The sequence below is a fragment of the Brachyistius frenatus genome, unplaced genomic scaffold, assembly GCF_029030835.1.
Source record: "Brachyistius frenatus isolate BFR_SWC_R1_liver_20210118 unplaced genomic scaffold, ASM2903083v1 Contig_7, whole genome shotgun sequence".
Taxonomy (NCBI): domain Eukaryota; kingdom Metazoa; phylum Chordata; class Actinopteri; family Embiotocidae; genus Brachyistius; species Brachyistius frenatus.
Window position 1 is genome coordinate 2,325,000 of NW_027210606.1, and position 23,536 is coordinate 2,348,535.

A 23,536-nucleotide genomic window follows, 5' to 3' on the forward strand; every position below is an offset into this window, starting at 1 on the left:
ATCTTGTCTTTTTCTATTTAACAAATTAATGTTTTGAGCAGGTTGTTTAATGCTTTATTTCCAGGCATGTTAAAAATGTCAGGAGTACGACGTTGAGTGAAAAAGCACAAAAAAATATCCTTTTGTTTTGTTTTGTAGATAATTTCACCACATTTAGTTCATTGAAAATGACATTTATTTGATCAATTAGATCATTGTGCAAAGCATAGTGACAGCAACATCCAAACCAGTAGGATTACAACATTATGTACAGTATATCTGTCAACGGAAAAAAAAAAAGAAGGAATAAAGAACCTTGAAAATCATTTTTATGACCAGCGCTTCAGATTGTTCTAATGAGCAGGTGATTATTGTTTATACGTCCTGTTTCACCAGCACAGAACACAAACACATGAGCCAAAAGCACATTTAATACTCTTCTACTGACTTCAGAGGCCATCAACAGCTCGGGCATTTGGTGCAGTAATAAACCAATAAAAGAGGAGAAGAAGACTGCGAGCTCGTGTGATGGGTAAACAAAATAAATGTTTTTTTGAGGTAGGAAATGCAATCATTGGATTGTGGACAAATGCATTGTGTTTTGGTGAGAAATGCTAAATGTAAACAAATTTTCAAACATTTCAAAGCTAAAAACAACATTACAACAGCATATCGTCAGGGTTGCATGAAGGAAGAAAGAGAGGCAGTCCATTTGTATTTTGAGAATAAAGTCAAAATGTTGAGAATAAAGTTGGACTTTCAGTATCAGTGCAACATAGAAGCTAAAACCTTCAACTTTATTCTTAAAATTCAGACTTTATTTTTAACAATTGGACTTTATTTTCAACATTTTTACTACATTTTTCAAATACAAAAGTCTTCAAATTCTTCTTCCCCTATAATTTGTTTTCCTCAATGTGGCCCAAATACTCGCTGGATACCTTCATGATGGTCAGTGTAAAAACTAAAGCTGAGCTAAATGAACAAATTGCAGCACACCGTAAAACCTGAGAGAAGACTAATTTCATTTCACAGGTCAGTACATTTTTCAACATCGGTAATCCTCTTATTATTGTTATAGTAAGTGTCACTGGTTGCATACCACACTAATGTGGAAATGCATCAGGGATGGTCACATGAACAGCTGCTGGTAAAGTGATTGTTATTGTATCAGCAGTCATTTAACCACCAGCACATCATGCCTTTGTGCATCCAAATACAAATATTTAGTTAAATAACTATATGGATCAACATAAATGTGTCTGATATTGTACCAAAGTCTTCATGAAGACATATATTCTTTAAAACGACCCCCTCTGTCAGAATATAACAAATGATTGCTTACATTTCCCTGACAACAATCAACAAGCATGTGTTGCACTAAATCCATGCTGCATACTACTGTGTGTTAGCTCTGTTCCTGTCTCACTGGCATGTAGCCATCACCAGAGGGCTCCACTGACCCGCCAGTTGACATCAGAGAAACCCTCTCAAGTATATGATTTGGCAGAGGCAGCAAGTTTAAAGGCATTTGTTGCGAAGAGAGCAAGGAGCATTGCAAGGCACTGGAAGGACAAGGAGGAAACAGGAAGCGGGTACATTCAGTGGCCCAATCGCCACCGGCCCTACTCTCCTCCTGACTCACCTGCTCCTCGCCCCCGCTGCTAACACCTGAATCCAGGCTGGGAAGCTCTGGGCTGTCAGCCTGCAGCTTCGGGACTTGCTCGTAATCGGAACAAAGCTGAATAGACTCAGAAGTGCCTCCACTGCTTCCAAATAGCATCTGAAAATGGACTTTCCCCCCAAAACCTCCCTCCCTCTCTTCCTCGTCTTCAGGCCCTTCATCATGGCTGTCAGTCACATTGATGCTGTCTGCCTCCATGCTCTCTTGACTGACTTCTTCGCAGGTGCACATGCCTGAATCTAGACTCAGGAGCCTGAAGCGCTCGACCTGGAGCTTCCTGCACTTCTCATAGTCTGAAATAACCTGCATTGCCTCACTGTTGCTGCTGCCTTTGGAAAGCAGCTGTAAGATCTCCATTTCTTTCCCTCTCATTACATCGCACACCTGTTCTGTGTTTTGTCCTTCGTCTTGACAACCAACAGGCCCGTAAGGCGTATCAATGACACAGGGCTCCAGATTTCCAGCAGTGAGCGAGGAAACAGGATGAGTACAAAGCTCAGAGTAACTCGGGTTGGAGAAACAGGAGTTTTTGAACTGGTGGCTGCCGTTGTTCCGAAACATCTTTGCATCTGGCCTGAAGGGAGTGATGACATCCACAGAGGAGGTTACCTCTACAGAGACGATGTCCACTGGTTTCAAGAAGGAATGAAACGATTCACTGGTGAAGTGTGGAAGCCACCAACTCTGAAGGATAAAGGGTCAAATGATAAGGATATGAAGGTAATTCTGTAAATGGGTAAAATGCAGTGTTTATGGTATTTTTGTCTTTATTTGAACCTTTTGAATCATAAAGGTCATCAGTTCCTCATATGATCGATGAGTAATTTTGTCTGTCTGGTTTAACAATCCACATCCTGCTGTTTTGTGAAAAGTTATGCTGAGCCTTTCTGAAAAAAACTGTTTAGTGTTTTTCAAAGCTGCGCTAATTATAGTTTTATATAAAAAAATGTTTTTACAGCCAAACGTACATCATCAACCTTGTTTTTATCAGGCATCTGTTTTTTTATGAAAAAGGCTTAATAACAGATAGGTGCTTTTTACGACTCGCCAGGGTTGATGTTGGAAAAATTACTCAAAGGCTTGGTTCAAAATCAAACACATCGGACATTTGTTCTTGCTAGAAGGAGCAAATACATGCACACTCAAAGAGAGGTGTCCAGCAATGTTCCCCCCCAGCAGTGATCTATGTCACTCCTCTGCAGGGCAGCTTCAAAAAGATTTGAGACTGTTTCTGTTCCTTTGTAAATGTGGTGCACTACAGTAAAGTGCATGGAGCAGGGGGAAGATAAAACCTCAGTGAGTAAGTATTCAACAATACATCAGTTGAGCAACATCAGCACCTGAGTTACTCACATTTTTTGTCACCACTGGTTTGTGTGCATTTCTGATTTCACCATGGACTTGAGCGAAGAGTGCACATCAATTTTTTTGTAAAGTAACGTGCATGTTTTTCACGCTGTGAGTGAGCGCATGGCCATGTTGAAGAATCCATGTGCTGTCACTTCACAGTTCACAACGTCACAGTAGAACTCTGTGTTGACAGTCTGACTCTGGGATGAGTGCAGTATACCACACAAATGCTGCAGAAAGCCAACCCGGTCGCTCTCCTGAGCTGACACGTCTTTGTCTGTCTCTCCTCTAGTTTTAGTTCCATGGGGAAATCGCAAATGCGCACGCATGAGTCATCACAAAAACATGAGTAACACAGGTGCTGATGCTCATCAAGCAACTTCACTTTGAACACTCACTTATGAAAGTTAGTGCTTCCATATATGCATCACTGTGCAACAGGAACAGTCTCAGAACTTTTTTGACCCACCCTCGTATTACATCAGTGTTGTGTCGGCCACCAAGTGACCAAAAATAGAAAAGAATGCAGTTTTAATACATTACACAATCTTGGTTTTACACTGTTTTCACAGTAAACATTTATTTTTAAGAAAGAAATTATTGCAAAACTTTAAATAGAAAAAACAATTGTTAAAGAAGCTCACCTGTAAATGTCCATTCCGCAGGAAGGAGTTGGCTGGGTTTGGTATTGGTGGACCTTTAATCTTCTTTTACCATGTAAAACCTAAAAAAAAAAAAAAACAGAATGACATCATCTTAAAACCAGACTTGTCAGACAAAATATATATTCTCTAATTATATAACATAATGCAATATTTTGTAAAAGTCTTTTGTGGCTGTGTCTACTCACCAGGTGGTTTTGTTAGCTCTTAAGAAGACGACAGTCAGCAGCAAGGCAGACACTGCCACACCTGCTAAGATCATGTGCAGAACTCCCACAGCAATACCTGAGAAGCACAGGACAGAGCCAGTCCCATCAGCTCCGAGTTAAGCATGTAGTGTATTTATCCTGCTGTAAAGATGTTGGGAGATCTGTGTTCATCCGTGATTTTCATGCACTTATTCTGATGCACAATAGCATTTTAAGAAACTGAATACCCAGATCTGGAGCACACCATGTCTGTGTTGAGAGCAGATAGCTAAATACTTCAACAGACCAAGTGTGGCAAGTATCATTTGTAGTCCTATTTAGTCCTATTTGCCCACATGATTCTGTGGCACCATTTCTGTGCTGACAGCATCAGCTCAGTAAAAATGTGAAAATAAACTGATGAGTAATCAGAAAAAGCTAATAAACATCTGGGCCTTTACCAATGTATTACTTGTTTCATTGCTAGAAATTCAAGACAGAGCAATCTCAGCAGGAGTAAAGGCAAACATTCGTGACTTTGGTAAGATGTTGTCCACTGGCTGAATTTGTTAAACCAATCAGTTTTGATCATATTTGGCCACATGTAGCCTACCTGATGGAGGTTTTGTTCTTCCTACAGGTGACTCCCATGATGCAGTGGGGCTCCAGTCACTCCAGGTTCCCTCGAAACCACCTTCTTGCACACGAACACGAACACGTGCCTCGTACGTTTCGCCTTGTATCAGTGAATCTTCCTCCAACTTTGTCTTGCATTCCAACGTACACTCAGTCACTAGTGTTTGTTGTTTTTGCATAGAAGGATCCTGATAAAGAAGAAATAAAAGTGTGGATGTTTAACAGGCTGACTTTCACAGGAGTTCAGGTACTTTTGCTTCAGTTTCAAACAACCACAAGGCAGATCAAATATCTAAAATTGTTTAACGTTCACTCTCTCCACTCATCTACCCACTTACACACATTCACATACTAACCAGGGTAATACATGTACATGTAATACACCCTTTCATCCACTAGAGGAGACCTTGTTAGTGTCACGTTATGCCTCGCCTCGGTGTGAAAAGTACATGCTTGTATGACCTGGGTTGAAGATGGAGGTGATGTGACAGAAGTTGTCATGTGAAGAAGAACAAAGAGTGTATTTAACTTCAGTAACTTGTGTCACATACGTAACATTACTTCTATGAAATTATTTATTTAACGCAAACCACGATTGTTTCCAAACCGAAAAACCAAGTCGTTTTGTTGTCGAAACCGAACTAAATTCTAACAGTGTCATCTTTAATGTTGTCTGTAATGTTGTTTTTGAAACCTAAACGTGAGGCATCTTACTTTTCACACTGAGGTGAGTCAAAACTTAACATTGTCACAGTATTGTCTCGTGGACTGAAGGGTGTATTACACGCAAAACACAAAACTTATACATACATCCCATAACTGATTCTGTTGTTTCCACTGCAGTTCTGAGCTGTAATGGGAGATTTGGTCATGCTTGGTGTCTTGGGAGAACCAGGAAACGGAGGTAAAGTTGATATCTGGCTTTCCTGGAGGATTCAGCTTAACTGGAAGATCAAAGACACACAGATTGTTTTAGGTCACTGTGAATGGCTCACAAGGATAAGTCACAAAGAGACAGCGTGATATATTCTTGATTACTCACCGTGACAAACTGGCTTGTAGGAAATGATCACACCTTGCTTCACTGGGTTACAGCTCAGGTTAATGGACAACTCATGATGGGGCAAAAACTGGGGAAACATTGAGAAAAGTAAAGTTATTGGAAAATATTTTAAAGCAATGCAAAATAAAAGATCTATATTCAAGTAGGTCAGGAGGTTGTTGTTCAGCAGTTAAAAGCTGATCAGTGCTTTCCACAAAACCTCAGATAGAATGACAGTCTTTTATTTCATAATGAGATAACAGACATTTACAGAAAATCCTCATAAATAGAAGCGAAGATTGCTTAAAGAACAATTCTGCTCATTTTAAGAGTTATGTTGATACCTCTCTTTTATCTCTCTCTTATCAAAGAGTAGTTTCTCATCTAACTATCGTCAAGAAAGCCACTGAATTATTCATTAGAAGTTAAAGGATTCATTTGATATGTGCAGATATGAAACAGTTCTTTCACAAACAAGCACGACAGTAACAGAAATGTTTGGTTACACACTCACAATTTCGCTTTTTGTGAAATGTCAGGAGGCACTTCTGTAGGTATGGTCTGGAGATGTCAGCAGGCTTCAGTTTACAGGAAGTGGTATAGAGACCACTTTAATTGGAAAGAAAAAAAATATGTTCCTGTTAATTTCATTGTGCTGCACATGATGCTATTTGAGTGCTAATTACTTTTGTCTTTGTGTGACAGCGATCCTTACCCAAAAGGAGATGAACGCACCTTTGTGGCGCGTATTGAACACTCAGCGTCCGGGCCATCAAACACATATGTGCTGTTCCACACGCATGTGATGTTTTGACTGAAGTCATTGTAGCAGGTGAGATCTGTGAGCAATAATAGAGATGAGACAGAGTTGAAAGTTTGACGCTTTTTAGAATGTTTTGATTCTTTTGGGATTAGTCGCATGTAACAACAGATTTTAAAATGAATTATGGAATATAAATGAAGGTAAAAAATGACTAACTTTTATCAGGAAGGCTGGGGCACTCAGAAGTTCTGGTGGAGCAGACTTGAAGCAGAAGAAGCAGAAGAAACAGGAGAGGAGTTTTCCGATTTCTCTCCATTTATCGTTTCATCTGTTTTCTTTTTTGGGAGATCTCAGACTACAGGGACTACGGGGAGATTTGGAGGTTGTACTTGCTTCAGGGTGTAATTCACAGTTCCTTCTTCTCATCCTGCACAGATAGACAGATACAGCAGTTTATAAGTGGTGAAAGGATTAAATACTGTACACTGCTTCGCTTCTTCACTGTGTCCTATTTGACAGACTTTATGTTTGTATCTGGTCACACACCCAAACCAGAATTAACCCTCGTCAAAAACACAGCAAGAAAAACACGTGACACCACCACACGATGGAAAAAAACAGAAATGGAAATGTTTCACATCCTGCTTCAGTTTTTTTTATTTTTTTATTTATTTTTTTATTTTTTTATCTCTTTATCATTTCAGTGGCTGTTTGAGAACAGCAACAACTTTTAAGGCTCAATAGAAGCTAAAAGTCACCTTGTTTAGATCTAAAGAATAACATGAGGCTTAGGAGCAGTGTTTTGCGGTGGCGGTGTCAATAGTGGTTGGAGGAGCTCTGGAGAGGATGGGTGGCTGAGACAGAAGAAACAACCAGACCCCGACTCCCCTCCTGGTGGCAGGCAACCTGGTGTTGAACTCTTTTTAATTTTGTAGTAGGTCCTTTTTTAGGTTTAGATTTTTAGGATTGTGGTAGCGCTCTTTCCTGCACTGAGGGTGCAGCAGTCTGAACTGAAGGAGCTGCTTAAACTAGCTGACTTTTTAACTTGTTTTGAAATTACACTGAATTTTAACTTCTGAATTACAGTTATTTTATAGCATGCTATGGGTTTTAGAATGTAAATAAAACAAATTTTTTTTTTTTTTTTTTGTATTTGTACAACTAAAGTGAGCCCAGGTACGAGAATAATTTAGTTGTTAACGAATCTCAGACAGTTTCATTAGATGTGAGTATTGAGCTCAACAGACTAAATGACTTCTGATGAAATTAAACAACAAATTTCTGATAAACATTAAGGAAAATAAGCCTGCGTTTAAACAGAGCAGTGGTTCCTCTCTTAGATGACACACTGTTTGTGATATACCACCTGTATACTTCTTACACATTAAAATACTTCATCTTAAAAACAAACACGAAACATTAACTTAAGTATCTTACCTGCACAGGATCTGCTTCGCATTGCTGAGTTTTCTCCCTCTGATGTTCGGTGAAAGAGCATCATGATGTTCCTCTCGTATATCAGCTGCCACCCCTGAAGAGATAAGACAGAAGATAATGTTTGAACTCTTGGAAGGTCTTTATGAATAAAATCAATCACTAATCAGGATGAATCTTATCAGTCGTCTCTCGATTTGAATCTGCCCCATTTCTGAACAAACACTGAAGGAATGAAAATAATGAATTTCACCTTTCAGGGTTTTGTGGTGAAGAAAGTTTGCACCTCAAATCAGTTTCCTGTCCCTCCTATTTTCCTTTGACAGATGGGGACAATAGAAATAACCAACTTGATGTGCACCTGTCTCTGAAACGAGAAGCTACCAGCATGGAAAGAACTAAAAGCCCACAATGTGGATATGTGGCTGCATCGCTGTTGATGCTAGTTTTTATCCTCCGTACAGGTTCATGTTTTATGGTTCTTTCCTTCCCTGCTGATTCCCCAGTCTGTAACATGATTTTATACTGCTCACATCATACACATGCGCTGTATGATGTCGAATATGACGTATGTGGGGTGGCTGGGCATGGTTTGGTTCAGCTGCAGGAGGGACTGATTGGGGTAGTGGTTCAGGGAACGGTGCCTGGAAGAAGCTTAATTAGGCCCAGCTGCAGTCAATCACTGATTGTCCCTTTCTTCCATCTTAAAACCAAGTAGCAGGACACCAGACAGATCACACTCCTGGAGAGACTGAGCAACAGGCTGGCTGCAGACGTGACGTGTGACCGCAGACTTGACACTGGCCTGTGAGATGTGTGTGTGTGAGAAATGCGTGTTCGTGAACTGTGTGTGTGTGTAAAGTGTTGTTGTGTGTGTGTGTGTGTGTGTGTGTGTGACACTTGTCACTGTGTGTGTCTGTGTGTGTGTGTGTGTGTGTGTGTGTGTGTGTGTGTGTGTGTGTGTGTGTGTGTGTGTGTGTGTGTGTGTGTGTGTGTGTTTTTCAGGTACCATTTGTGGTATGTGGTTTTCATAGTCCACTGCAAACAGACCCACAAACACCTACAGCCCCGAATACAACTCTCACTCTGCACAATACAAGGACTATTTTTAGATAGTAATTCAGTAGATTTTCCTTTTCAATAGCATGCAAACAAATGTTTTAGACACTTGTCTAATGTAGAGGTCATCCACAGATGTTTAGATTATCATGCATCACATAATATATTCAAGGAGGAACCTAACTTGACTCTGCAGCATCATAAGCAGTGTGGAAAATACAGGAGGTCTAATTGAAAAACAGGACCCTTTGAAAACATTTTTGAAGGTGGTCTCAAAAATATGGCTAATTATTTTCTGTTTACCTGCACAAGTATAATTTAATGCTTTTGCTTTGATATATATATATATATATATATATATATATATATATATATATATACAATAAAAATGCATGTACAGCATTTCAATTCAATTTTCTATCTTTAAATGAGCAGTGTGGAATTAGTGGCATCTAGAAATGAGTTTGCAGATACCTAAAAAAAAAACTTCCAAACAATCTGCAACAGCTGTGAAACTCGCAGAAAATGGGAAGGCCTTCTCTGGAGTCTGGTCTAGAGTATTTGGTTTGTGGCAGAAGAGGACCCCTTAGATATAAATAGCTCAAAACATACCAATTCATAGTTTCAGTTGATTATATACAAATAAAACCATAGTTATATATATTCTATTTCTGCCAATAGATCTCTCTTAATCCTTCATACTGAGCCTTTAATCAAAACAATGCAATTTACAGGGTGTCCATTGTGATGAACTTTCAGTCATCACGAGTTAGTTCAGTGGATGTGCTGAACATTTAAGCTGACACAGGTTCTACATGTTATCTGACTAAATGTAGCTTAAAATGTCAAAGAGGAAACAAACCTCACTTGGTTTGACTTTCAAAGAGTTGAGGGTACGGGAAATGCCAATGTTTCAACTGCAAATGTTTTGCTTGGATAAAATAGTGACACACAGCCCCAGTTGTTTCACTATCAATATGTCCTTAACCTATCTTTAAGATTCATTCTAATACTAACCATGACCCTCCCACAACAAGGGGCTTTTCGGTGTTGAGCTGGACCTCGACTCTCTGGCTCTTCAGTGAGCAGTAGTTGCTCCAATGAAGAAGATGCCACAACAAAGCTGTATTGACCTGCCACACAGGAACAGAGAAGAATGGAAAATGCACACTTTCTGTGTGGAGTTTACATGTTCTCCGTGTGCCTACGTGGCTTCTCTCCGGGTACTCCGGCTTCCTCCCACCATCCAAAAACATGCATGTCAGGTTAATTGGTGATTCTACAAATTGCCCGAGGTGTGAATGAGTGTGTGACCCTGTTCAGGATAAAGTGGGTATTGATAAAGGATGGATGGATGTTTGTGTGTCAGAATTAGCAAAACAGAACTCAAATTTCTGCAACGAGTAAATATATTTTTATTTTTAACTGCTACATTTAAACTCTGATCTGTTTCTTCGCACGTTAAACAATTCTATAAACAAAATCCAGTGAACCTACATGAACTGGTACTGTTTTAAATGCAAAAGGTGGTCAAACCACAATTTGATTTCATTGAAATGAAGGATTTTTAGTCGTTAAATAAAAACAGTTTTTTTTTTATTTTTGAAAGAATCTGACTCTACATTTAATAACTAAAACTTTTGTTTCATTTCTGTACACAGTGGAAAGCACAGTTCTTGCTGTCTCTCCGGTCACCTGTTTTTGAGGTTTAAAAAAGGTGTTTTTCTGAGAACTCAAATGTTCCATTATTCTGACAGGTGCACTTCCTGTTAACAACACCGCCAGTTCTTAAAACATCACTAATCAGATAGCAAACTATCATCTCTATTCATTTATGTGCAGTTAATCTGACCATGAAGGGTGTAGGAAAATTGTGAGAATTACAGGGAACAAACAAATGTGTTAGTAATCAGTAAGTTGATAGATAACATGAGATATTTAGTTTACTGTCTCTGGCAGTTGTATATGTTTTGTACTGTTGTTCAAAGAAGTTGTAACTTGGTGAGAAAGGGGAAGCTGAACTGAATAGATCCTCTTACAATCATGGTATTAAATTCACACCACTGTACTGCAGCTGCTTCTCCAAATGTCAAAATGTTTAAACTCAGTATCCGTTAAATAATACGCAGCTTTTATCAAAGCGGGAAAAGCACAAGTTAAACAAATTTCAGCAACATTTACCTCCACGAGGTGGGATGTATGTCATCAAGAATAGACGGTGCTTTTCCTGCTATGACGTGAAAATGTCTGCTTTAAATAAAAGGACTACATGGTGCTAACTTTAGTCAGGAGTTTTTTTTAATACACAAGACTCTTTGTATCAAATCTGATGTCATGAAACTGATGACACAATTCTCTGTCATGATGGACAGTCCAGAGACTTTCCCGATTAAAGGGACTTAACACAAGTGGAGGTTTGAGTGACTCAGTTCAGTTGGCCAGATAACATGATTAACCACTCGTCGGTGAAACAATCGTAAAGGGGAAGCAGCACTTTCATCAAGAACTCGTTCTAGTCTCACTTTGTCAAACACTATCACGATGGTGTACCTCCTTCCAGCCTGTTTTACCAAGGTGTGGTTTTTTTCTCTTTAAATGTCTCTTCTTATGACATTTGGACTTCCCCTAATCTAGTCCAACAGCAAAATAAAAAAAAGTTGACACCCTTTTCTCTGTTTCCTTCCTCTCACTCTCTTTCTTGTCAGTTTCACAAGCAGAAGCAAAAACAATCTCCCACAATCTACTTACACTAAACGCACACACCAACCACTTTCTAACCCTGCTTCTCTTCCCAGAAAGCTACTTTTGTTTCCAATAAGAAAAAAACCAAACACTAACCAGTAAGTCTGATCTTCCTTCCTTGCACTACATTTTTCTTGACTATAGGTCGACTGCTGTAGATGCTTCTGAGATCACAGCCTCTAACAAGAATACGGTTCCTGAAAATATTTACATGTTTGTATTTGTATTTGTATTTGCACAGTGCACAGTACTAGAAGCAACAGCAGGATCTCAAAAGTTTCACATTGTCAGCTAATCAGAATCCAAGGATTGTGTAAGATGAATGGTTTGATTATAAAGCTATAGCTTTCATTCACAACTGGATACAACCGGGCTAAATGTGGGAGAAAATAAAAAGGAAAAACTATCAGGACATATCACCTGACTGATAATAATGTGGGCTTGTTAGTGTATTTATTCAACATCTGCTTGATAAAAAGACATTACTTTGGTGCAGATGTTCATGGTTTAGAGTAGGACTTTAGTGATTTTCTAATTTTTACTGTTGTGCCACCAGCAAGTTGAAATGTGGTTGTTTTAAGTCTTGACAACTGCTGGATGGATTGACAGTGGACTTTAGGAGGAACCCTCCAACACTACCCCCCATCACCATCCTCAACAACACCGTGTCTGCTGTGGAAACCTTCAGGTTTCTGGGATCCACAATCTCCCAGAACCTGAAGTTGGAGTCCAACATCAACTCCATAATCAAGAAAGCCCAGCAACGGATGTACTTCCTGCGGCAGCTCAGGAAGCTCAACCTGCCTCAGGAGCTGCTGATCCACTTCTACTCAGCCATAATCCAGTCTGTTCTCTGCACCTCCGTCACCGTCTGGTTTGGCTCGGCCACCAAACAGGACAGGAACAGACTACAACGGACCGTCAGGACTGCAGAGAAAATCCCCGGTGCCGACCTGCCATCCATTCAGGACTTCTACTCATCTAGAGTCAGGAAACGGGCCAGTAGCATCTCTGCAGCTCCATCCCACCCTGGACACCCTCTGTTCCAGCTCCTCCCCTCTGGTAGGCGCTACAGATCACTGAGCGCCAAGACCACCAGAAGCAAGAACAGTTTTTATCCGCAGGCCGTCACTCTGCTAAACACTTCAAATGTTTTACATCACTGGACCTTTTTGCACCACACCCAACCGCATCAGCACCATTTGCACTAGGTGCAATTGCACCATTGTTTTAGGTGTATATATGTATATATTCATTCGTTTCTATCCTGTAAATATGTCTATGTTTTATATGTCTACTTATGTCTGTCTGTTTTGTTGTTTGGACGCTGAGAGTGAACCTAAAACCAGAGTCAAATTCCTTGTATGTGTCAACATACATGGCCAATAAAGCAATTCGGATTCTGATTCTGATTTCATTGAAATTTGTTACAAACATTCATCTTCACTGCAGGTAAAAATTTCAGTCTGTCTCATGCTCATCATTGTTGTTATTAGCTTGCTGACATATCGCAAAGTGCTAATGGTTCTTTTCATGCTCAGTAAAATGACCTTTTAACGTCCTGTTCAGCGTGGGTTTCTTCATGTCTATCTCATCACTCCTCCACACTGTTTACAGCTCTTCCGTTTTCTGTCAACCTTTCCACGTAGACCACATTTATAATTTAACCCCCCTCTTCCTCCCCCCCACACACACTCATGCCCGCATTTATATTTCTCTACTATCTTGCCTATCTTATCTCTTCCTTTTTGTATGAAAACTTACTGTGTCCGTAATGAGTCACAATTTCAAAACGACAGTCTTCAATCTTTTTATGTTTAATGAAGCATTACTTCAAGCATGTTGCTAAAACTGTCGCCCTGAACCTGAACATCTTAAATTTGCTGTCATTGTTATGTTTCGTTGGATGATTGGAAAATATGTTTGAAAGTTTCAGAAACAAAAAAGAGTAGTCGGTAAGCTCTTGAGTTTGTATTAATTTGTCAAACTACACTATAAAATATTATTAACTTGAAAAAAAAAACTGTTGACATTTTAGTATCATAAACGTGTTGCTGTCTCATCACCACCACAACTGGTCATCATCTTCTTAGACACATAAACTAGCACCACCTGTGAACTGTGTTCAAAGTAGACCCAACTTTATCTTCTTCATCATGATTATCACCTCTGCTGTGGCTTCATTTCCCACAACAGACTTATTCATTCATCACCCTGAAAACTATGTATCTACTATCACTATCTAAACTATCTACATCAGAAAGCAGCTGTCAACCAAATTAACACACGAGAACCTACCTGTCCGCTGGTGTTTTGTGGGCAGCTCTCTCCCTTTCGTGACCGTTTTGTATCCCTTACATTCAAATTGATTGATCACTCGTTTCCTTTCTACAACTTTTCTATCTCGTTTCAGGAGCTAGCCTCTGTGACGAATAGGTTTCTGAGTAGAGAAACAGCAAACCTGTGGTTAATGTGGTGTTCCTATGCGAGGGATAGACGTTCAAGAAGTGTGAATCAAAATGTGTTATTTCCCGTAACCTCTTTTGCTGATATTCATGTTACTAGAGGCTACACTTAATGCATCAGCTCCAGGCACAGCAGAAAATGGGTTTCGATTCATTGTTGGCTCTAAAAATCAGTGTTACTACATGTAAGAAGTGACTTGAGGATCCTATATTTCATGCGTCAATCTTCTGTTACTGAATACATTAGAGTAAGAAACAGGATCCAAATACAAAACAGAAAAAGGTGAGTTTTAATCCAATCTGACAATGGATAAGAGAAAAATCAAGGGAGCCGGAACAAAAAGCTCTGGATGCAAAATCGAACAGGCAAACTCAAAATTGTGAGCAGAGTGTGTCAGAGTCCAAGAAACAGAAGAAGTCAATAGCTCTATTCGTATTTACATTTTCTAATGTAAAATCCGACCTAATGAATTCATCTACCTGGGTGGGTCTTAATCTGCGAGGATGGGCCCCCAAATGGAGTCCATACATGGAAAATTGTGCAGAAATGTACTCATTAAGATGGAACAGTGACAAAAGAAAACAATGGAACTTGTTTTTGTGCACGTGTTAATTTCAAGCTCCTTCTGCCTGCTGCCATCAGCCACCTGTCCTCTACAGACATGGAGATTAACTGCTCCATCATGGCTTCACCCTCCAGGCTAATGAGCAGCCTTGTCAGTGTGTTTTCTCCAGTCTGGGAAACTGCAAAGTATCAAGACTGTTTTCCATCCAGGAATATCATTGTATTGAGTATTTGTGGTGGCGGGGTGTGGTTAGCTCAGCTGCAGGGGGTAGGTAGGTAGGTAGGTAGGTATATACTTTATTAATCCCCGAGGGGAAATTTTTTGCCACAACAGCATACATACAGGAGCAATAATAGAAACAATAGAATAAAATAATAATAGAATAGAATAATATAATAGAAAAGCAATAAAATAAAAAAATAAAAAAATTAAAAAAATAAATATATATAAATATAAAATATAAAATGCACAGTACATACAGTATATATACAGTACATTAAATATCTATATATATTATATACAACAAACCAATAAACACAGTCAACATATATATATATATATATATATACATACGGTACAGTATATATCTATATATATAATATACATATAATATACAAGCAAGAAACCAAGAAACACAGTCAACAGTGTTATTGTACTGTGATGGATTTTGCCAGAGGTGAGTTATTGTACAGTCTTATTGCAGTGGGCAGGAATGATCTCCTGCATCTGTCCTTGTGACAGCGGAGCTGGAGGAATCTTTTAGAGAAAGTGCTCCGCTGTCCCTGCAGCAGGTGGTTGAGAGGGTGGACAGGATTATCCAAGATGGACAATAGTTTGATCAGCGTCCTCCTCTCCACCACCTTTTCCAGACTATCTAGTTTGTAGCCGATGATGGAGCCGGCCCTCTTAACCAGCTTGTTGAGTTTGTTGGTGTCGCCATTGTTAACGCTGTTTACGTTCCTCCATCAGCTGATGCAGATGCAGCAGTGGACACCATCTACTCCACGGTGGCTAAACTACAGACTAAGCATCCCGGTGCATTTTTGGCAGTTACTGGAGACTTTAACCAGTCTGGATAAAGTACTGCCAACTTTGCACCAGTATGTTAACTGCCCCACAAGGAACAATAAAACCCTGGATCTTCTGTATGCTAATGCCATGGATGCATACAGTGCTACTGCCCCCCCCCCCCTGGTAGGTCTGATCACAACCTGGTCCTGCTGACACCAAAGTATGTTCCTGCAGCCTGTGACCACCAGGACTGTTAGGAGGTGGACACAGGAGGCTAAAGACGCCCTGCAGGACTGCTTTGAGTCCACGGACTGGGACGTGCTGTGTGGACCACATGGGGAGGACATCAACACCAGGACGGACTGTATCACAGAATACATTAAATTCTGTGAACACACCACCGTACCATCCCGGACTGTACACCGCTTCCCCAACAACAAGCCGTGGATCAGCAATGACCTGAAGGTGCTTCTTAATCAGAAGAAAGCAGCTTTCAGGTCTGGGGACAGGGAGGAGCTCAGGAGAGTTCAGCGCGACCTGAAGGAGAAGCTCAAGGAGTGCAAGGACTCCTACAGGAGGAAGCTGGAGGCCAAACTCCAACAGAACAACGTGAGGGAGGTGTGGACCGGTATGAAGGAGATTACTGGGTTCAAGGGGAGAGAGAGACAACCAGGGGGCTCCATGGAGAGGGCCAATGAGCTAAACTGTTTCTTCAACAGGTTTCGTTCACCACCCTCATCTGTCTCCGCCACACCTCACACCTCCAAAACACCTCTGCTGCCTTCCCCCCTCCCCACTCTGTCCCACCTGGTGAGCTGCATGGACACAGAGCCCTCAACTCCAAAGCTATCTATCTATCTAGTGAAATTAGCTATTTCATCTGGAAGATACCCAGCATGTTAATTAATCCCTTACTTTCCAGATTTGATTCAGCAACAAATCAGTGTGTAAACACATCAGAAGCTGCCCAGCATCACATCACATGACGTTTAACTTCAACTTTTTGAAAACTAACAAATGAGAACAAAACTTCTGTTCTGGCAACAGCAGCTCACATATCTGTTTGGCAGAATCGTAATAAAGTTACAGGCTATGACAGCCTTTAAAACCTGCTCTTTGTACTCATGACAAATCATTTTTATATCTGTAGGAAGGACAGCAAACAGAGCCTCTCTACAGTGGAGTTGCAGAGAAACTATAACTGCTTGTGGTTAAATGTTCAAATTCTGTCATCGGGGCTACCACAGGAGTGTGTCATGGTTAAAAACCGCTCTGATGATGCCCTCAAGTGGAAGCTGAAAAAACATCTTAATATTACCTTCACTGAGCTCATAAAATCAGACACTACTGAATTTTGTAGTTAACAAATACCTTATTATAATATATCTTGAGGTATAACTTTGGGTTACTAAGTCCTGACTATATTGCCCATATTCACACATACAGCTAAAAATCTTCACTTGCACATAAAAAAAATGGCTTTCGGTTCTCAAATTTTATAATTATGAATTAAATAAACAAATTTAAATCATCGAGGACTGAATAATAAAACGGGATAAAAGAGAGTGTGTGCTGCGCCTGTAAGTTATCTCCAACATTTGTCCCCGTGGATGTCCTGTTCACAGTGAGATAACTGATATAATGTCTTTATCAGATCAACACACTCACCAGTTTGGGTCAGACGAGATGCCACTCCTTCACGCTGTAACAGCACAGATGAAGAATTTGTCCGATTCCTCTTTGTATCACTGTGTTGTGCCACAACATCCATAGAAGAGAATAGTTGGCCTCTAACTTGAAAAGATGCCACTTAAAATGAAACGAGGAAAACAGGAACTTTGAAGTTTTACTTCCATTTCTTATCCCACGTGAACTGTTGTCATCTTTGTTAGACATTAGCGGTTATGTTAGTCATAGTCACTTGACTTTACTGATGTCTTTACAGAAACTTGCTCACTTTTTTTAAAATGTACTAATACATGTGTTAATACTTTAGAAATACCACAGCACAATGGCTTTTGGTGCCAAATGTGTTGTTGATTATTGGTTTAAATGCAATATAAGAACATTCGTCTGATTTTCAGACAATAATCAAGTCTCATTTGGAGGTTAGGAGACATTTCTGTTTCCAGTCTACCGGTCAACATGGTTCAACACTGACCTACAGATTCTGAATTGTTTAACGAACAACTAATTTTAGGAAAAAGGAAAGAGAAATATTGGGGGCATGTTCAGTGACTGATTACATTAAAACCATTAAGGTACCATTTAAATCCCCGTTGAAAAATTAACAATGTTTCAAAATAGTGTATTGACAATTTGGAGGATCAATTTGGTTTCTGATATACATACTGTATAAGAGGGGTCAGTAGAAAATGTGAAAGTAACATTGTTGATAATTTGTTTCAGTTTCTTTATTTATTGGATAGAAGGTTGTTGTTTTTTTTCCACTGGAGGATATCTTGAAAGGTAAGGAAACACTCTCCAGGTGTGTGTCACAGTCTAATCAGCATTGTGCAGCTCAGAAGTCAGAAGTCCAACAATCAAACCTTTTCTACCAGCTTGCCAAACACTGCGCTCTCGGGTCAGTTTTGTGTCGTTTACGTCAAACCTACATTCTCCAGAAATATGCAAACATATATTCGAATGCAGAACATGAGATTTGCAAAACTCCCGACTCTGAAATTGGAGTTCCATTTAATTCCAACATAAAGTGTAAACAAAGCTTCGCCAGGTTCAAAAATGATTTAAAAAAAATAAAATAAAAGTCCAGTGTTCATGTACTGTTGACTTGCAGTCATCTACCAGTGTTTGGAATGAAAAAGATATTCCTTATGTAGCCTACTTATGCATTAGTGTTAAACAGTTTGTCAGTCTAGGAATTTCATTTAGCTTTTTGTGCTGAGAGTTGGAGAAGAAGATTGATACCAATCTCACATCTGTGCACTACATATGAAGCTACCAGTTAGCTTAGCTTAGCACAAAGACCTGAAACAGCTATCCAGAACTTGTTAAACCCTTTAGTTGGCACACATATTAAATAAATGAGATATAACAGGTACATTAGTAAAACTCTTTATATATCTTTTGTTAAACTTTTAAGAGAGTAAGGCTGACTGATGCCTTCCTGCTCTGGTCTTCAGCTAACCGGCTGCTGGCTGTAGCTTCATGGCATGAAGCCAGACTTGTCCTTTAAAGGTTCGAGCACTTTCCCCAACAATAGGCAGAGATTTATGATCCAGACCAGGTCTCGTTCAGTCTCTCAGTCATTCACACCTCCTGTGGTCTCCAACCAATCACAAATGCTTCCCTCGGCCTTCAGAGATGACGTGCTCTGGCACGGCGCGGGTGTACCACTCCGACCACCCGCCGTCGTACACCGACACCGCCAGGTTTCCGCACTCATGGGCCGCCAGCGCCACGTGGCACGCAGTCACGGCAGAGCCACACAAGACGCAAATAGGGCGGCTGAGGTCCACGCCTGCCCGGGTGAACTGAGCCTGGATTTGCTCCTTGGGCAGGAAGTGACCCGATGGGGACAGGAAGGAGTGGAAAGGAACGCTGATGGAGCTGGGGATGTGGCCCGGTTCTGTGTCTGTCAATCGGAAAGAAGAAAAGATATTACGAATATTTTTTTTTATGATTTAGGCTACCTTTTTGCGCTACACTTATTTACTACTTATTTATTCATTTGCAAAGTATAGGAAAAGGGCGTTAACAAAAAAATTAAGCACAATGAAAATAGCCCTGCTCCACCGAGTGTCAATCCTTTATGGCGTCGCCCATTGTTTCTGAAGGAGAAGCGAGGGGTGGTTCTGATTGAGAACCCAAGGACACGACGCCCGCCTGGAAACCTGACTGCACCACTGGCATCTCAATCGAACTACATAAGCCTCCAAACATGATGCTCTTTGAGGCCTAACAACTAATTAAATATTCAATTGTTTTCAGAAGGACCGCTAGAACACTGATCAGAAGAAGTAAGTTTAGCTAATGACACCATAATGACTTGAGGAAAAGATCTTGATTTTGTATTTTAAGAGAAGTTGATGCTTTTTGAATGGGAGTCCATGAGGTTTTTGGAACCGCCCTAATGGCGCTCAGTGGTACTGCACTTTAAGTCACACCCACATTGTCTTCACTTTTCAGCCCCAGAGGCTACATTATATACAGTCAATGTGCACCACACAGGATTTTAAAGAGGCATCTGATCATTTAAATGTTGTAAACTAACTGTTTAGATCAGAATGAGTCTTGTGCTTAGGATTTTGGTGGTGGGGCGACCCTTCAGTTGGAGGGCATTATGGTGGGAAACTTACGTACAGATAATAAAATCAACAGTGGTTCAATTTCATTTTGCTGCTTCAGATTTAAGCTCCTGGTATTGTGCATGCTACCTCATTGTCACACTGCCATAGCTTACTGTGACACCTGATTAAAATAAAGCCAATTTTAATGTTACTAGTAACATTTAATGTACTACACTGGCATGTATGAAAAGCCAACATAGTTGCAACCAAGAAAGAACACAGCCGGTGTGTTGTGGCCTCAGCGAGATTATTTGTGTAACAGTCCCATCTTCCAGCTATGAGCACTGCATGTACCAGGAAGAGCAAGAGGTCACAGCGGACATGAAGTGTTACATCATTCCATATCAACTACTCTGGATTAGAGACAAAAGCAGATCATACAGCTTCAGTGATTCAAGCTGTCAGTCTCACGTTAAAAGACAAATAAAAAAGGCGCATACTCATTTAGCAGAGTAACAATGTCACTGACAAGACTATAGACAGTGTACTTGTTGCTGCATGAAGGACCAGCAGAGTTTTTACCTTTTCCTCCTGTTCCTTCAAAAAAGAAATATTTGCAAGAGAGTGACTACCAACGTTTGGCAGGATATTGAGAAACCCAAACTTATTGGGACAGACAATTGTCATCTGTTGACTACACTGTTCATAGTGAGTACGGCTCAGTATTGTTTTTTAGATTACTCTAGATTATCATCACTACACTGTACCTGAGTACAGTATACCGTTTTTTTCAGGACTTGACTTTATGACAGTTAATAAAATATTCTCAAAAATTAAATATTGTGTTTTAAATCTTTAAATTTCTATTTGTTCTATAAATCTGAGAAAGCATGTAACACCTACTTTTGATGCGATGGACAAATTTCCGTTCTTACCAAAACAGTATTATGGGTTTGATACCAAGACAAAAATGGACGGTTGTACTCCAAAATAAAGAAGACAGGGAGTCAATATTGTTACTTTTTCTTCATGAAAATGGGGATTGTATACTCTCTCACCCTTCTTTAAACTTTACATGGCACAGTAAAATGTCTCTGTTCGGTGCCAACAGTCAGTTTGTCTGCAGAGGTCAAAGTTTCACAAATGAAGTTTCACCTGCAGATGAGACCTAACAGCACATCAAAGCTCCCTTTATCTGAGTGATTGTGTGTGGATGTGCAGTATTTATGCAGCAACATGTGTGTGTGTGTGTGTGTGTGTGTGTGTGTGTGTGTGTGTGTGTGTGTGTGTGTGTGTGTGTGTGTGTGTGTGTGTGTGTGTGTGTGTGTGTGTGTGTGTGTGTGTGTGTGTGTGTGTGTGTGTGTGTGTTGAAGTGAGAAGTGAATAGTGTTAGATAAGATATGTACAACAGGTGTATTATCACTGCCTTCTATTCTCACTGACTGCTATCTGTAAAGATGGGCTGACTCACTCTATTTACTCCTGTCCTGCAGCATTGTGTGTGTTTGTGTGTGTTTGTGCGTATGTGTGTGTGAGTGTGTTAGCATACGGGTCAAAGACTGTAAATGTAGTGTGTAGTTATGGGAGTATGTCCGGTCTGCTCGCGCTCCTTACGTGTTTGTGTTGTTCAGTGATTCAGGTCCAGCTTGCTATGCGCTGCCTGCATGTTTGTCCAGAGCAAACTCTGCTGAAACCTACAGTACAAGGAAGCACCGGACCACAATGGTTTTTCCACGGTATGCCTGTGCCATGCTGAGTTCAAACTGCCACAGAATGGCATGATTTTGTTTCGATTTTGTTTTTGGGTAAAATATTGTAATTTCTGTAGATTCATTTGTTTGTTAAATATCTTATTTATCTTTTGTGTGCATTATTTCAACCCTGAAAAAATAACAAAGATGACAAAGAAAAAGCTCAACTATTGATGGAAATACTTTATAATCCCTTATCTCGCAAGTTATTAATATATATATATATATATATCTACCAAATCAAGTCCTTACAACAGTATAGCCAAGAACCCAACAATTCCACAATTCCAACAGCTGATAAATTAATATCTGAATTGTTTTCACTCCCTAATATTGATATCAATATAGGCACCAAAAGTACAGCATCAGTCGGCCTTTAAGTTCCAATGAATGATTGCATTATTCACACGACACATGTTGTTTACTACTTCCCAGATCAGGATATAATATTGACTTTCATTGTAAGTGATGATTATATCGTCTCATTTAGCTCATCTTTCACTGTTTTTGATTGTTAGTCAAACAAAATAGAACAAGCCTTTTGATGACTTAAACCTTTTTTTTTATAATAATAATAATTTAACAGGCTTTTGGAAAACCTGATTTTCCCAACACTGATGGGAGAAACAGACCTTAGTTCTTCAGTCATCTTTATCACTACCATCATCATTAGCGCATCCCTCCTTATGAGACTATAGAGAACAAAGGTATTTGAGGCCCCATGTCTGAGGACCCATTTGCAAAGCATTGACAGAAAATAAGAATGAGTGTTAAAGTTTCTAGATAAAGATTTCATTTGATTTCAAACTACAGTTTTCTGTTTGGAAAAGGGTTCACAAAAAAAATGTCCACTGTTTTTTTTTTTTCAAAACTATTTTGTAGGTAGCTGAATGTTCTTAGTTGATTAAAGTGCCAGGATCACAACATTTTCATAAAGGACACGGCAACTGATTAAGTACAACAAATGTGCAACGTTTAAAGTTGGATTTAGATTTTTCTGAGAATTTGCATCACTATTTGAAAAGTCTTATAACCTAATTGATCACCAATGAACGACAATGCTCGGCAGGTATATGGGTGTCCAGAGGGGGCTGAGTCATCTGGTGTGCTCCGTTGGACCTATAACTTCTAACTGCACCACTGCTTTTAGTTTTGGTTCCCAAAGAAATCGAAACAGAACCATATCAACATCATGAAGACTTCATGGCAGACCACTCACTGTCTCTTGGCTCTGGGTCCAGTCCTCTGAACCTGCCTGTGGGCCTGGCATCCACCACCTGGAACTTCTTGGTGTCCAGGTTATCCAGGATATCCTCAAAGGTTTTTATCCACGAACGGTTCAGAGAAGCCTTGAACTCGTTCGGTGTGGGTTTAACGTACTGGTCACTCACCGGCTGACCCTCCAGCTCCCAGTTCTGGAGCCCCCCGTTGAGCAAAGAGACCGCACTGTGCCCGAACACCCGGAACATCCACCACACACGGGGCGCCGAGAACGCGCCGAACTCGCTGCTGTCGTACACCACGACGTGCGTGTCGCTCTCTATTCCCAAATTCCCGACATAATCTGCAAAAATCTTCTCTGACGGCAGCATGTGGTCAAGAGGAGAGGTTTTATCACAGCATTGGTCTAAGTCAAAGAAAGCCGCACCTGGGATGTGCCTCTTCTTGAACTCACTTTTGGCGTGACGCCGCAATTTGGGCAAATACCAAGAAGTGTCCAAGATGCGCATTTTCCCCTGGACCTTCACAGCCTGCGCCAGCCACTTGGAAGTGACCAGAGCCCTCGCTTGAAGCGACATGTTGAATTATGGAGGGGTAAAAAGGCTACCAAGTTTACTGTAGTTTATCTGTAGTAATGCTGTTCCAAAGGTTGAGAGTGGCAGAGAGAACCAAAGCATTAGTAGTGGAGAGAGAGAGAGCGCGTACAACCATTACGCCCCCAATTCACAAACAG

The 23,536-nt window shown here is 40.2% G+C and overlaps 3 protein-coding genes across 3 annotated transcripts; 1 reads left to right on the forward strand and 2 right to left on the reverse strand.

Annotated features, from left to right (window-relative positions):
• Positions 1–104: 104 nt before the first annotated feature.
• On the reverse strand, positions 105–6,972 carry LOC138615743 (uncharacterized). The gene is given in 10 exon segments (XM_069689540.1): positions 105–2,347; positions 3,658–3,723; positions 3,725–3,737; positions 3,864–3,960; positions 4,477–4,687; positions 5,310–5,443; positions 5,542–5,629; positions 6,048–6,150; positions 6,257–6,380; positions 6,521–6,972. Coding segments are annotated over 10 exon segments (1,896 nt in total). The 5' UTR covers positions 6,621–6,972; the 3' UTR covers positions 105–1,387.
• Positions 6,973–11,589: 4,617 nt separating this feature from the next.
• On the forward strand, positions 11,590–12,750 carry LOC138615674 (uncharacterized). The gene is made up of 2 exons (XM_069689431.1): positions 11,590–11,637; positions 12,149–12,750. Coding segments are annotated over exons 1-2 (603 nt in total). The 5' UTR covers positions 11,590–11,636.
• Positions 12,751–18,261: 5,511 nt separating this feature from the next.
• LOC138615744 (3-mercaptopyruvate sulfurtransferase-like) lies at positions 18,262–23,472 on the reverse strand. The gene is made up of 2 exons (XM_069689541.1): positions 22,802–23,472; positions 18,262–19,176 (listed from the first exon to the last, which is right to left on the reverse strand). The coding sequence occupies exons 1-2, from the start codon at positions 23,379–23,381 to the stop codon at positions 18,878–18,880; spliced, it is 879 nt and encodes a 292-aa protein (XP_069545642.1). The 5' UTR covers positions 23,382–23,472; the 3' UTR covers positions 18,262–18,877.
• Positions 23,473–23,536: the final 64 nt, after the last annotated feature.

What these genes read in the sequence shown, in the direction of transcription:
- LOC138615744 (XM_069689541.1), bottom strand. Translation starts at nt 23,381, where the DNA reads ATGTCGCTTCAAGCGAGGGCTCTGGTCACTTCCAAGTGGCTGGCGCAG. An exon ending in GGACCCAGAGCCAAGAGACA is followed by an intron (nt 19,177 to 22,801) that starts GTGAGTGGTCTG and finishes TCCGATTGACAG; the next exon opens with ACACAGAACCGGGCCACATC.